General features: G+C 39.1%; 1 protein-coding gene across 2 annotated transcripts in view; it reads right to left on the bottom strand.

Moving 5' to 3' along the window:
* The window catches only part of UVRAG (UV radiation resistance associated), a 97,768-nt gene that overhangs the window by 3,625 nt on the left and 80,890 nt on the right, over positions 1-13,253 (bottom strand). For both annotated transcript variants that reach the window (XM_074918746.1, XM_074918749.1), the window contains exon 14: positions 10,090-10,181. In XM_074918746.1, the coding sequence (XP_074774847.1) occupies positions 10,090-10,181 (92 nt within the window). The remainder of the gene's footprint in view (positions 1-10,089; positions 10,182-13,253) is intronic.

Below are 13,253 nucleotides of genomic sequence, written 5' to 3' on the forward strand. Positions count from 1 at the left end.
AGCCCATGTGCACTGCCAACATATTTGGGATAATCTGTTCTTCCTCCCCCTTCCCCCTGCTTAGTGCTTTCTGCCTTGATTCAGACAATAAATAAATACTCAGTATTATTTATTTGATTAAATTCCTTTTATCTTAAATCTTAGCTATGAAACATTTTCACATTCCCACTAGGTTTGATGAATCCTCCTTAAGAGCGAGCACAGAAAATGCTGTTTTCAGCTTTAACAGCAAAATGCAGGAAAAGACGGTATTTTGCTTTATTAGAAACTTTACAATTAAATGGTCAATTTTAGGAATTTGCCCAGATTCCAAGAAGTGCATATATTCACAAAGCCACAAGTTATTCAAGACACTTCCCTGGGCCCAAGGGCACATCATCATACGCTTATGTGAACTAATTCCTCATGGACAAGTGATAACTGATGACTACAGATCACTGTTCAAATTATAAGACACTCTAGAACTTAAGCAGATGGTGTTTTTCAGTGCAAGGTATCTAAGGTTTTGCTGCCTTTCCCATTTCAGATATAGAGATATTGCACAGCTGAATTCTCTCTCCTACTTGGACAAGACAGTAACACGGTGATTTGCATCTCTTACCAAAGAGATCAGACGCATGTCCCATGTCGAAGCACAGAAACAAGGACAAGCAGTGGCTGTCTGCCATGGAACTGGGCAGGGAAGGCCTTCCTCCATCCCTCTTCCTTACAAAACCAAGCCCAAAGTACAGGCTATGATGAGTCTTGCTGCTAAGAGGAGCCTAAGCCTGCCACGAGTCTTGAGTACGAAGGGGAGCCTCCAGGCAGGAAAGCGATGAGCTTTGTGCTACAAGGGTTTGGATATCTGCACTGTGGTGAACCAGCACTTAGTGGCTCTAAATGCAGGAGGCTCAGAAGAGAAATAGGCAAAAAGGAGAGATGGGTTCTGTACTCAGTCTAGTATTTTAGGCTAGGGGAAAAAAGAAACCCTGCTGCTGAAGTTTGCTTTGTTTGTACTGTATTGTCCATTCAAGACCCAAAGGGCAACACGCTTGCTTTTTGCAGTTCTAGAATGAGCTGCGTCAAACGGGTTCCTAAGTCTGGATGTAGTTGACAAATCAGTTGTCTAATACAACTTAAAATAGTGGCCATGTACACAATTCAAAGAGAAGATGGGGTTTAGAAGAACGCCACTCCCACAGAAGCTCCTTTTCAAAAACGAACAGCACTTATTGCCATCCCTCCCCAAAATAAATTAGATTTAATTTGATTCAATTCTGATTCCCAGAATTGATTCCAATATTACATCCCCTCAACAGTAACGATAAAAACCATTCTGCTTGGTTTCTATTCAAGAAGTCAGAGATGAGTCAAACAGGAATGTATTCCTGCCGAACTGGAACACAAAGGGGGTTGCAGATTCCAGAGAAACAACCTGACACATTTAAAATAAAAAAAAAGACTAGGAATACACAAGAATTACAGGCAGAAAAAGTTATGTTCTTCCCCCCTGTGCACAGCAGATGGCAGATATATAGATGTGTCATGTTAGTGACACATCTTCACACCTTCAGCAGTGACAGTTGGGATGGTCTATATGCCACCTGCAGAGGTTATGGTACGAGATACTTGTATTCTTTGCAAAGTAAAAGAAGAATTAGATGCCCGTACAGCAGTGAGGGCTTCCTATCTCCTGATATAGGCACAGAGACAAGAAGGGCTTCTAGGAAATTCTGGCATTTCTCTGGATTTTAGTCAACCATCCACTGGTTGAAACAGGCATTTACGAGATTAAAATCAAATCCAGGAAGGATTTCAAGGTGTACCATGTGGATTTAAGTACAGATGAAGGTTTCTCAAAATAGCCACAAGGTTATCTGTTCTTTACAATATATTTTAGTGATAAAAGCTCTTGCCTGAAAATGCAAGCAGTCGAAAGAGTATGCAGACAAGTTACAAACACAGCGGCCTGAACACCAGGCTACAGACAGGTTTGGAGTGGGCTCTCCTGCTGACGGTACCACCTTCACCACTGCAAGACCTCACAAGAGTAAGAGCCGTCTCGGATGAGGAGGACATATAGGGAAAGAAGAGCTGAAAGCAGTCCTAGGTTTAATCCTGGCTCTTAAAGTTGCAGAGGCACACCATCATGCAAAACGCAAGTAATTCTTATGAGAGATCAAACTCAAGGCAAAGCCTCCTCACCATCTGAACGAGTAGTAGCTGCTACTCATTATCTGTTGTGCCGGACTGTGCTTCAAATTGCTCAAATTCATGTATCTTAGATCAGCCTCTTTAAAGGGCAAAGTATGGCATAATTGGCAAACCCCAAATTATCTTCAACAAGTGCTAATAAGGCCAATTTAGGCACAACAGCAACTTTTCCATGTAGCAGAAGAAAGAAATTTAAGTGTCTGAGTAAACCAACATGAAAACTGTGGTGCCTTACTAGCTTGAGAGAAGCAGGTTTACAAACTGGTCTGATGGGCATGTAAATTTAAATGCCTCCTAAAAAGAAACATGCCTAAATTCCTTTCTAAATCTAGGCCTTACAGGCAAATGGTTGAGAAATTAATTAGTTTGCAGGAGCAGGAGAGTTTTTAAAGAGCTTGTTATGACAAGGCTATTCAAGCAAAAACGTTATGTATGCCTGAACAATACCTCTTTAGTCCAGCAGCCAAAAAAAATCTTCCCTTCCTTAGTAAGTTAAACTGGCAGAATGATCTATACTAAGTGATCTAACAGGATAAATGTAGCAGCAATACAAAGCTAATCTCCCTCATCTACAAAATAACTTCCCGGTTAATAGAGTACATAAGGGATGCCCCATAGGGCAGTAAAGCAGGAATGATCTTCATTTATCATGCAAGCATTCCAACTAATGAATTAGAACAAAAAGCACTTGCAGTTCCTTAAACTGCAGTGAAACGGACCTTACTTAAGACAGCAAAACCAGGTTTTAAGCTGCTGGAGACGTACACAGGCAGATTTCTGAAAGTGCCCATTGCTGCCAGTAAATATGAATAGGATGGGTTTAGCTTCAAGTCAGGAATAAATACGGGGATAACAGCCCAAATCTGAGAAAGGAATGAAGTTAATAGAATGGTTTAACTGCTTATCAAATGTTATCTAAGGCACTTGGATAAAAGTAAATATGCATGGAGGACTCTGGAGACCAGCCATGTAAGAGTTCATTGCCTAGGCTCCTTCCACGGTCACTGGAGAAAGAAAATGAGCACTGGAGAGAAGGGTGGGTAATACCCCGCTGACAGCCATCTATGATCAGTGGGAAAAAAATCACCCTCTCAAGATGCCTCCTCTTGACCACAGGGGCAACCCAGGCAACTAGTTCAGGCTGGGTGATGGGTGTCCAGAAGGCAAACACGAGAAGGTGAAAAGCTTTCTGTATACTTCTAAGTAGAACAATGGTCATAGTCGTGCAGGCAAGTAAAATAAAAAAAAAAAAAAACAGGCACAGTGGATTAAGAAGTTAAGTCAAGGAGTTTTTTCCTGTTCCATCACCTCCCTCCAGGTGAGAAGGGAAAAAAAAACAATCAAATTGAGGTTTTTGTTCAAAAGTAATGTTTACAGAGAGACACAGAGCTCAGAAATACTAGGTTGCTATTAATCATGAAAACAAGCAGCTGATGGTAGGTCTCTATTCTGTTTGCATTTCCCTCGAGGAAAAGGCTGTACTGTTACCAGAATTCACAGCAGTGCATCAAGGCAACGTCCAGAGGAGGAGATGCTTTATCAGCTTCACAGCCCATGGAATTAATAAAATATATATATTAAAAAAAAAAGCAAGTCACACTAAAAAACTAACATCCAACCGCCCAGAAACTTTAAAGATTGTGAAGTATTGTCATTAGTGAAAAGAGTCTGGCTTGCAAGAGCACAGCCCTTTACTCCAAGGTACAGCCTTGACCTGGGTTACCAGGGTTGAGCTGGTTCGGCTTCCTGCCATGGTCCATCTTCTGAGACAGCACACAGACGTGGACACCTGTCCAAAAAAAAGCCTGCGACTAGTGGAGTACAAAAACTGATTTGATGAACTGTCATCAGGCCTTAATGACTCAAGTCATCAAGTTGGATCACGCTAGAACTGATTACATATCGAAGTAGATATAGCTCCTATCAGGGTGCAGGATTTAAGTTTAAAAAAAAAAAAAGGAAAGAAGAGAAACCTCAGATTTATTGGACATTATAGATAAGAGAATTACATCATCACCAATCTCAATGTTTCGATTGCATCCAAATCTCAAAAGCCAAATTCATAAATCTAACTTCAGCCGTAAGTTTTACTGGCAGCAGAATTACAAAGTAGCTGTTTTCTCCCCAAAATACTAGTTTTGACTAGTTAATAATTAGTCCATTTGAGCATTCTTTACAGACCTAAGGCACAAGACACAGACTCCATGCTGTAAACAGGCGAGATAAAGCGACTGAAGTAGGACACAAACATTTCTGAAGTTATTCTCTTAGTGAACAGATTCTGGTTGTAATCTGTTTGCAGTTTTGATAGTAAGAAATAGTTTCTTCGGTCCGATTCGGTTGTGATTATTTAATCTGTCTGCAAGGGGCTCAGAGAAACTGTAAAGCAGTATGAGAGACAGAATACAATTCACAGGCTCAAATATGTATCTTTTCCTCCCCACAAAATGTTTCCTCTGAGGAACATTACTGGATCACAGCTGGTCAAAATACTAAATCTTGATTGTCTGGCCAAAAGCCAAAATCCACAGCTACAGCTCTTTGGTATGAGAATACTTTAAAAAAAAAGAAAACCAAACCCAAACTTAAACACCATTTGATCTTTTTTGTTGCAAACTATGACCTCATGGCAGTAAGAACGCTAAATGAAGGTGTTTAAGTTGGTTTATAGCCATTTGAAATGTTTGAAGCTCCAAGCACAGCTCCAAGCCAATATCATGTCAACTGTGCTAAAAAGCAATAATAGTTTCTCACCTTCTTAGAGATTACTGGTTAAATAACGCACAATAGTGACAGGGCTGCAAAGGGAGGCTGCCAATATGGAGTTAAGATGAAACTGCGTCCTTTGGCAGCTAAGAAATTCTGACCCACGCTTCTAAAAACAAAACAAAAAAAATCTTCATAAATTAAGCTACCAGAGTTTTCTTAACTCAAACATTAAGTTTTAGGCTCCTCTTGAATCTAGCAGTATATGAATCAAGACATACCTTTGAAACACAAATTTCAGCCTTGGCACACAAGTGTTTTTGAGTAAAGCTTTTGAATGCAGGCTCAAAAGGACATCTCCCTGACTACAGACAAGGCCTTCTAAAGGAGTATCTCATATTTACCAGCATTAGATAAGCCTATTGTCTAATCTATTCACTAAGAAAAAAAGTCTCCTCATCGGACTGCTCAAGTTTCCAGTGTGCTCTTTACTTGCCATTAATAATCACAAATGCTATCCCTCAAAAATTACACAGAGTAAATAGAATTAAGCTGAAGAATAGGAAAGAAAATGAAAGAGTCTTTTTGATTTAATGCAGCCATGATCTTTAGATCTTTCCTGCCTTAGGAGAGATAAATCTTAACATGAAAATAGGAATGAAACTATGTTCAAGATGTACAGGCTAGGCGTAAATAGAGATTTAGTCTCAAATCCTGGAATAAACTGCACAATCAAAAGAATTTAAGATTAAAAACTGCATAAGGCCTTTTGCATCAGCAAAAGCTAATCTTAAAAATGAACCGCTTTTCTGGAAGCCAGTGATATTCCAGGACTAAAAAACTGGGAACAGAGAGAATTATTCCCAAAAGGAAAACAGAAAAGATTTGGGGCATCACAACTAGACTGCCTAAATCAACAACAACTTGGGCTCATCACCTTTTACCTTGTCAAGATCCAGATCTGGTATCACCAAAGTAAGTTTTTGCAGTTCTGCAGCCTCTGTAACAGAGTGTGCAGGAACTAAGAGATCTGTCTTGATTTCATCTACCTACAGTACAAATAATATTTTATAGTGGGGGTAAAGGGGAAGAAAAGTAAACACAGCAGAATATAGGTGCCAGGAGAGATATGAAGAGGGAAGCAGAGCTTGTAGACCTGCAAGCTTACTGCAATAAATCACGTGTGTTGGGATGTGAAAACATGTATTAATCATTTAAGTGTCATGCCTGAGAAACCAAAACAACACAAATCTCACCAGGCAGAGGGATCCAGCAGCAACGCAATTAAATCTTGATGCAAAAGCACTGCACTCCGCAGACCTTCAAGAGGGCCAAGGGCTGCCCCCAGAGCTCCAGGCACAACAACGGAGTTCACAAAAGCCTGAAGCAGAGACTTTTAAAGACAAATTTGCTCTGATATTAGTATGAAATAGGTGAGCTCTTCTACAAAAGCTCTGGGGGTTTTTTGTTTGTTTTTAATCTGAAGGGGTAAAGAATTTAATTTTGTGTGCAAGTCTAAATCGATGCTTATCCAAGAAAACATTTAAGCCTGAAATAAGTACGTATTTCAGTTACCCTGAATACCTAGGGGATTCAATTCCATTCCAGCCTACAGAGAAATAAAGAGTCAAAAGCAAAAATGAGGACGATGCACAGGCCAGGAGTTAAAACCAGTCCTGTTCAAAGAGAAACTAAGTATGAGTATTGTTTTTACCAGTGTGATTATGCTTTGATGGAACTTTAATTCAGCAAAACCCAGCTGCAGTGCTAAGAAAGGGAACCGAAGACTGGCAACAACAAAAATCAAGCAAACCAGGCAGTGCAAGTGAATCTGTAGATAAGAAAAACCCATCACTGCCTCTCATGTTCCTGCCCTCATTCTGCAAATGAAGGATAACCTGGAAATGCTTTACTGACTCTGGTTTGTGGCAGAGGGTATCAGATGACTCACCTGCAGTATCCAGAAAAAAAAAAAAATCCTTCAAATCTTCATTTTAACAGCTGGTGGCTTTTATGCTTGTTTAAATATATGTAATCAGATATGATCCACGAGACAGTGGGCATCTGTACTCTATGTATGTGCTCAACTGTAATGCCCGATTATGAAAGTCTAGCCAGTTTTCCCCTTGAGCTAGACTCCCTGTAAAGCCTCATTTCCATTTATATTATTAGGAAGTACTAAGAAGCATTGTTTAGCATCATTAGCCTTAAAAAAAAAAGTTAAAAATGAACAACTATTCATACAAGTTTTGGAGGTGGGAAGGAAATGAGGCATAGACATTCATGGGGGGGGGGGGGGGGGGGGGGGGGGGGAAGGAAGGAATGTGATACTCCCGGCGAACTCCACTTAATATTCCTACATGTTTTGAAATATTATCCAGCCCCCCCAAAAAAATGTGTTTTGTCTTGCTAATGACTGTGTATCACCTACAGGGAAAAAAACACTCTGGTTGTATGATGGCAAAAGCTCTAAGGCATAACTAAAGCTTCTATTATCAGTTCTTCAAATCCAGCACGCACCAGAGGGGAAGAACAGATACCTATGCTTCGAAAATTGCTCCCATTTAACGTATCCCACAGTCATTCCACCTCTGCTTATTCAAGAGTGAAGCAGACATCCACAGCCTGTACCCTTTCCCGCTCTGCTGATGGGGACACACGAGTGCTACAGAAGTCACGGTTTAGGTATTTTGGCCCTTCATTTTCAGATTTGCCTAGGGGACCACACATCATCTTAGGGTTTTTACACCACAGTGATGGATGCCCTGTAAAAACCCACAGTAATATTTTCCTTGCTGAAGAAAGTTTTTCTTGATACATCTTGCTAAGGGATAAGAAAAGCAGGGAGAATCTTTTCAGCTGCGCCTGAAATTATTGACAGAATAAAACTGCACAAGGGACTGAGCTTCCTTTTCTCAGGGCCTGTTTACTTCCACTGTTTTGTTGGCTGAGTTGAACTTCCATCAGGCAACACTTTTTACAGTATTGCTGAAAGATGTTACTTTTTCTACTCCCGTATCTGTTTTCCTTTGCCAAGACTCTCCTCCCAGAATCAGTGATTTGGACACTAGCTTAGAGTTCACACGGATCAGAATTTCTATGCAAGGAATGGAAGATAAAGGCAAAGACTGACAGAAATAAGGGTTGGTAAGAGCTGTGGCTTGATGATGTCCCCCAGGATTTTCATCACTGCTACCCGCTGAAGAACAACTTTTGTCCCAAAAGTCTGATATATGGAGCTGTGCTACTCTGAGGCTCTAACTCTGTTTGAAGCCTCCTCTCATAATTTTCAAATGGAGAAATAACAAAAAAAGCTTGAGTTTGGTTTTGTATAGAAGGAAGTGTGATCACATATGGTCTTTAGAACTGATGTGTTCTTCTTCCCATGTTCTGCATATTACAGGAAAAAAAATAGAGACTTTTAGAACTTAGCAACGTTTTAGGACCCGACTAAAATACAGCAGTAAGAATGCTGGTGGCACAGTAAAAATCCTTTAAAAGTTGCAGAAATGGGTACATAAGAGAAGGCTGTACATCAGGGGGTTTTGCCCGCTGTTTTTCAACCCAAAACTGTTTAACACATGACACTCTTTCTGCATTAATTTCAGACAAATATTTCCATTATTTCCATCACTACAAAAAAAAAAAACCACCTTATGCTATGCTGCCTCTACAATTGTCAGACGGAGCATGAGACTAGTCTGCATTATGCTAGTAAAGGCTTTGCTACTTCTGCTGGTTTAACATCTAAGGAATTCAGATAATAAGAATAGCACTAGAAAGCTTTAACTTCACTGTTAAAAGAAGGGCTGGTGTCACAATGTTTAATGTCATTTCACATCAGATTTAAAAACTAGTTCAAGCTTGAGTCTCCCCTAAAAGCCATATGCTAGCCCCAAAAATATTAAAATTAGGCTATTAGTGCTTTGTAGTTTGTTATCTTATTAGGAACAACTAGTTTCTGTTAAGACTGGAAACACTCTTTCACCTCAATTTAGCATAGTATGTGCCAGGAGAAACTGTTTCTTAGACCAACTGAAGCAGCGAGGGAGTCCACATCCATCACCAGAGCATCTGGCAGCAAAAACCTGGTGGGGTTACCTCAGACTGGATGATATTTTCAATACCTTGGAGTATCCAGGGCATCTGCACGGGGCTGGGTATGACACAAGGACCACACAAGACCTCTGCAACTTTGGAGCAGTGAATAATTAACCTAGGGATCCTAAAATGGGACAATGCTATGTTTGGGTGGGATTCTGGCACCCAAAGAATGAAGATGAGAATGAAGGATAAAATAATTGCTTAAGGTAAGAGGCTGCATGAGTGGCTACAGTGAGAGGCTACGATTCAAAGACCATAATTTATTTTTTTTTAAAAAGCAAACACAAAGCATCTAACACATGCAGAAATACGATTGCTAGTAAATTGTGCCTTCCACATTTACTAAACTTTATCTCAGTGGGTTTCAGGAGAACAGGTCAAGCCTCATGCTCAAACAACTGCTCCAAGGTAAGCCTACGTTAACTTTAGTCTTAGAACATAGAAAAGAGTCTGCTTTTGCTTTCTGCACAGACAGTGGAGGGTGAGCCTAGATCCTCCAGAGTGAATTAGAGCAGAAGCACTCAACATCTCTCTGGAAGGTTACTACAACCTTCAGCTACTTATTAATGTAGCTTCCCATTTAGCAACAACACTCAACGTGCAACAGCTGTTTTCATTAGCAGCAATTACACTCAACACAAAACTGTGTTGATTATAATTCAGATTCCCACACGGCTCATCTGAATTACACATTTAAGTCAGTGGGAAACCAGGTACTGACCTGTTCTGCTAAGATGGTTACACCTTTCCACTCTCCTGGACTATCATAATACAGAAGGTGCATCTGCTACCAACTCCTAGGTACAGTCTCAACAGAATGATTAAATCACCTCCCTCTAGTGAATAACATTGTTTTTCAACCAGTACACCTCTGAGAAGTGTCTGCAGGCCCATCATAAGAAAAATATTAGAAGAGCAGAAGAAAATAGTAGAATATTGTGGACATATTTACATGGTCTGTATTTTGGGAAAGTCACAATCTTCACCAAGCATGCAAGCTGCTTGTTTGGGAAAAATCATCACATCTAATTTTTTTTTTTTGTAGCATCCACCTCTTTTTTTTTTAAATTACAAAAAATTACTTACCATCTAACCATTAGGCCAAGCTCCATGAAGTTTTTCAGGTTAGGAAGAGTTTGCCTTAGGTCTGGAGTACTCAGCCCATGTTGGTATCTAAGCTACAAAATCAGAAAAAAAAAGAAAAAAAAATAGAGTTAGCACTGCTTTCCAGATCCCAGATTCCAATGAATATAACATTATGGTCAGTTAATTTAGTAGGTTTTCAAAGAAAGTGTAGGATAATCAAGCAGTTCCAAGGTATCTATTCCCCTTAAGGAAATGTTCCATTTAATACTCATAACCTCATATTAGTGAAACCCACCCAAGAACAGGGACAAAATAATCAGTCAATCCAACTGTTAAACCTCATTACACTTTTTCCATTTCCTATCTGTAACAGGAGAGCAGACTCACAGCTCAATAAAAATACAGCCATTAAGGAAAAACACCAAATTTCAACACAACGTTCTATATTCACAGATTCAAAACATTTATTTGCGTGCAAGTTGTCGTCTATCACTCTGAGTGTATCAATGTATGCTGGAATCACCAGTGGAATTACAGTAATATCGACTGCTAATGATACATATTGTCACACAACTAACCTAAATCTGTGTCCCTTACACAGCTTACATCAACATTTAAACTGTTATTATTCTCATCATTAAACACAGTATTCAAATAAAATGCCACGTAGCTAAGAGAAAGGCTTCAAACATTGACGTACTTTAACTCAAGTATTAACTCCTATGTGGGTGCAAACATAAATGAAAAGATTCAAGACACCGACTCCATGCAAACCACAACTTGTTTTTACCCTCAGATTACCAAATGAAGTACACATGACATAACTGTCACTGCTGGTAATTATAAACAACTTCTTAAATAAGTCCCCAAACTAAAAATACCTCTGAAGAAAATGGCACATGGAAGGGAGAAAGTCCTTCTTTCAAGTTTGAATCTCACAACTTCAGGGAAACTTTGCAGGGAAATCTATCCCTCGTGTGGTTAAAATATATTAAAAAAAACCCATCCCTAAATTCCAATATCTTTAAGACTATTGGAATGAAGCGGTATCAATTTAATATGCCGTTCTCAGCAGATGTTAACAGCTTCTAGAAATCACAGCTGGCCTCCAATACACACATACAGTAACAACACAAATTTGATACTGATAGAGCTACTTGCTGAAACATGGAACAATCCCACTCAAAGTTAAATTTGTTTTTTAGAATTACACACACTCCCGTAATTCATTAAAGGTGCAGGCAAGCATCCTCAAAGTTAGAAAGATTTCTGACTTCTCCCAAACAATGGGCCAAACAGTTTTTAACGGCAAAAAAACTCTTGAAAATGGGAATGATTTCTATGCTTGTTGAGTTTTAGAAAGAAAAATTGCTTTGGAAGAAAATCATCCTCAGTACTGCATTGTACAACAGGAGGCCATTTATTACAGAGTTTATTATTTCCATATGGACACAGCCAAGTCATATGGTGGGCTTGGATTCATATTTTCTGCTACAATGACAGAACCTGGATTAATACAACCATACAATATAAATTACTAAACGATCACCACATTCTCCTGATGGGATTACAGTGGATTTGGTTAACCAAAGAACTAGCCTGGGGTAAAAGAAATAAATAAGAAGAAAAACAAAATCAAAAACATTACATTTGTTCCTCCTACTACAATCAAACCTTCATAGAATACCCCTTTTTATAGTCATCCTTAAATTCTAAGGTTTCAGAGCATGAAAAGAATTGGATTAAGGGATCTCTCCATTTCCAACAGCCAAGATCACAGGAATGCAATGTTTCTGCTAAAACACATTTTCAAATATTCAAATAGTAGAGATGCATAGTAAGTAAACTCAGAACGTAAGCTTTGTGAAGCCTCTGGGAAAAAAAAAAAAATTATAAACTGCATTCTCTTTTGGCTTTGTAATAGCTTAAAAATATAGCAATATTGCCTTATGTGTCTCTATCAAACAAACCTACATGTAAACCCACAAGCTGCTGAAAAACTCATCTGCCTTCTAGTGACAGGAAAAATGAAAAAATTTTAGGAAAAATTAAAAAAGAAAAATCAGTTGAAGCATCAGAGCCATGAGTTACTTCCCAGGTTCCAAATTTGGAACTGTTTAGTTCCAAAATTATTTCCCCATTACTGCAACAAGGTTAATTCCCACCCTGCAGTGGTCTGCAAGAGTTTCATAGCCCAAGAAAGAAATCTCTCTGCCTCTACTGAGTGACAGAACCCTCAACGTGTATCGTGCACCGCAAACAGGAGCGTGGAGGGAGAAAAAAAAAAATATATATTTTTTTTTACTTAAAGGAGCAAAATTCCTCCTCCTCATACTCCTGCTCTCTGACAACGCTGCATCATTAGTAAGGATTGGGATTTTTTTTTCCCTAAACCGTAAAACATTTCTCATAGACTTTTCCTTAAGTTTAGTATTTTTTTTAACAGCCAACACCACACATACAGGGATAGCTACCACACCTCATCCAATAAATAGTACGACACTGAACAACAATAAAAACCATCACCTGTGACCCGTTGCAGTACGATTCAAACAAGTACCTTTTATCATCAAAAATCAGGTTTTTAAAAGAGAATAACGTAGGGAGAAGACAGCTGCTTTGCTCACGAGAGTTAAAAGGATCTTAAAGATAGAGTTTAGCATTACAGAAGATAATGCTGGAAGACAGTGCTGTCTTGAGTCTCTAAGAAACCGAGTTCACATTTCAATTGTTGCTATTAAACATCACCCAAATCCATCTGCCCCACACCAAGTTTCCAAAGGAACCAGGTATCACTTGCAAAAGCAGCATTTTATTTAAAGATTAGATCGTTCCTTCAGGATATTACAGCTTCGGCTTTCCAAAGAAAACGTGCCTGTTTTGATTTGAGTGAACAAGTGTCCAAGATTCATGTTCACATTTATGACCGTGTATCCTCCATGGGGCTGTGAGTAAATCATTAATGATGTTCAAGTAATAAAATATTAATTGCCATTTCCTTACCAATATTTAGCTGCTATATACAGCTTTGTTTTCCCAAGTGCTGTGTGAAATGTTACTTGACTGAACAAAAACACGTAGTAAACATGAAGGGGAAAACAAATAAGCTAAAACATCAGACACGAGTCTGAGTCTGCTCTCATACCAGTTATAAGCAACACTTG

The sequence above is a fragment of the Athene noctua genome, chromosome 1 (genome assembly GCF_965140245.1).
Source record: "Athene noctua chromosome 1, bAthNoc1.hap1.1, whole genome shotgun sequence".
Classification (NCBI taxonomy): Eukaryota; Metazoa; Chordata; class Aves; order Strigiformes; family Strigidae; genus Athene; species Athene noctua.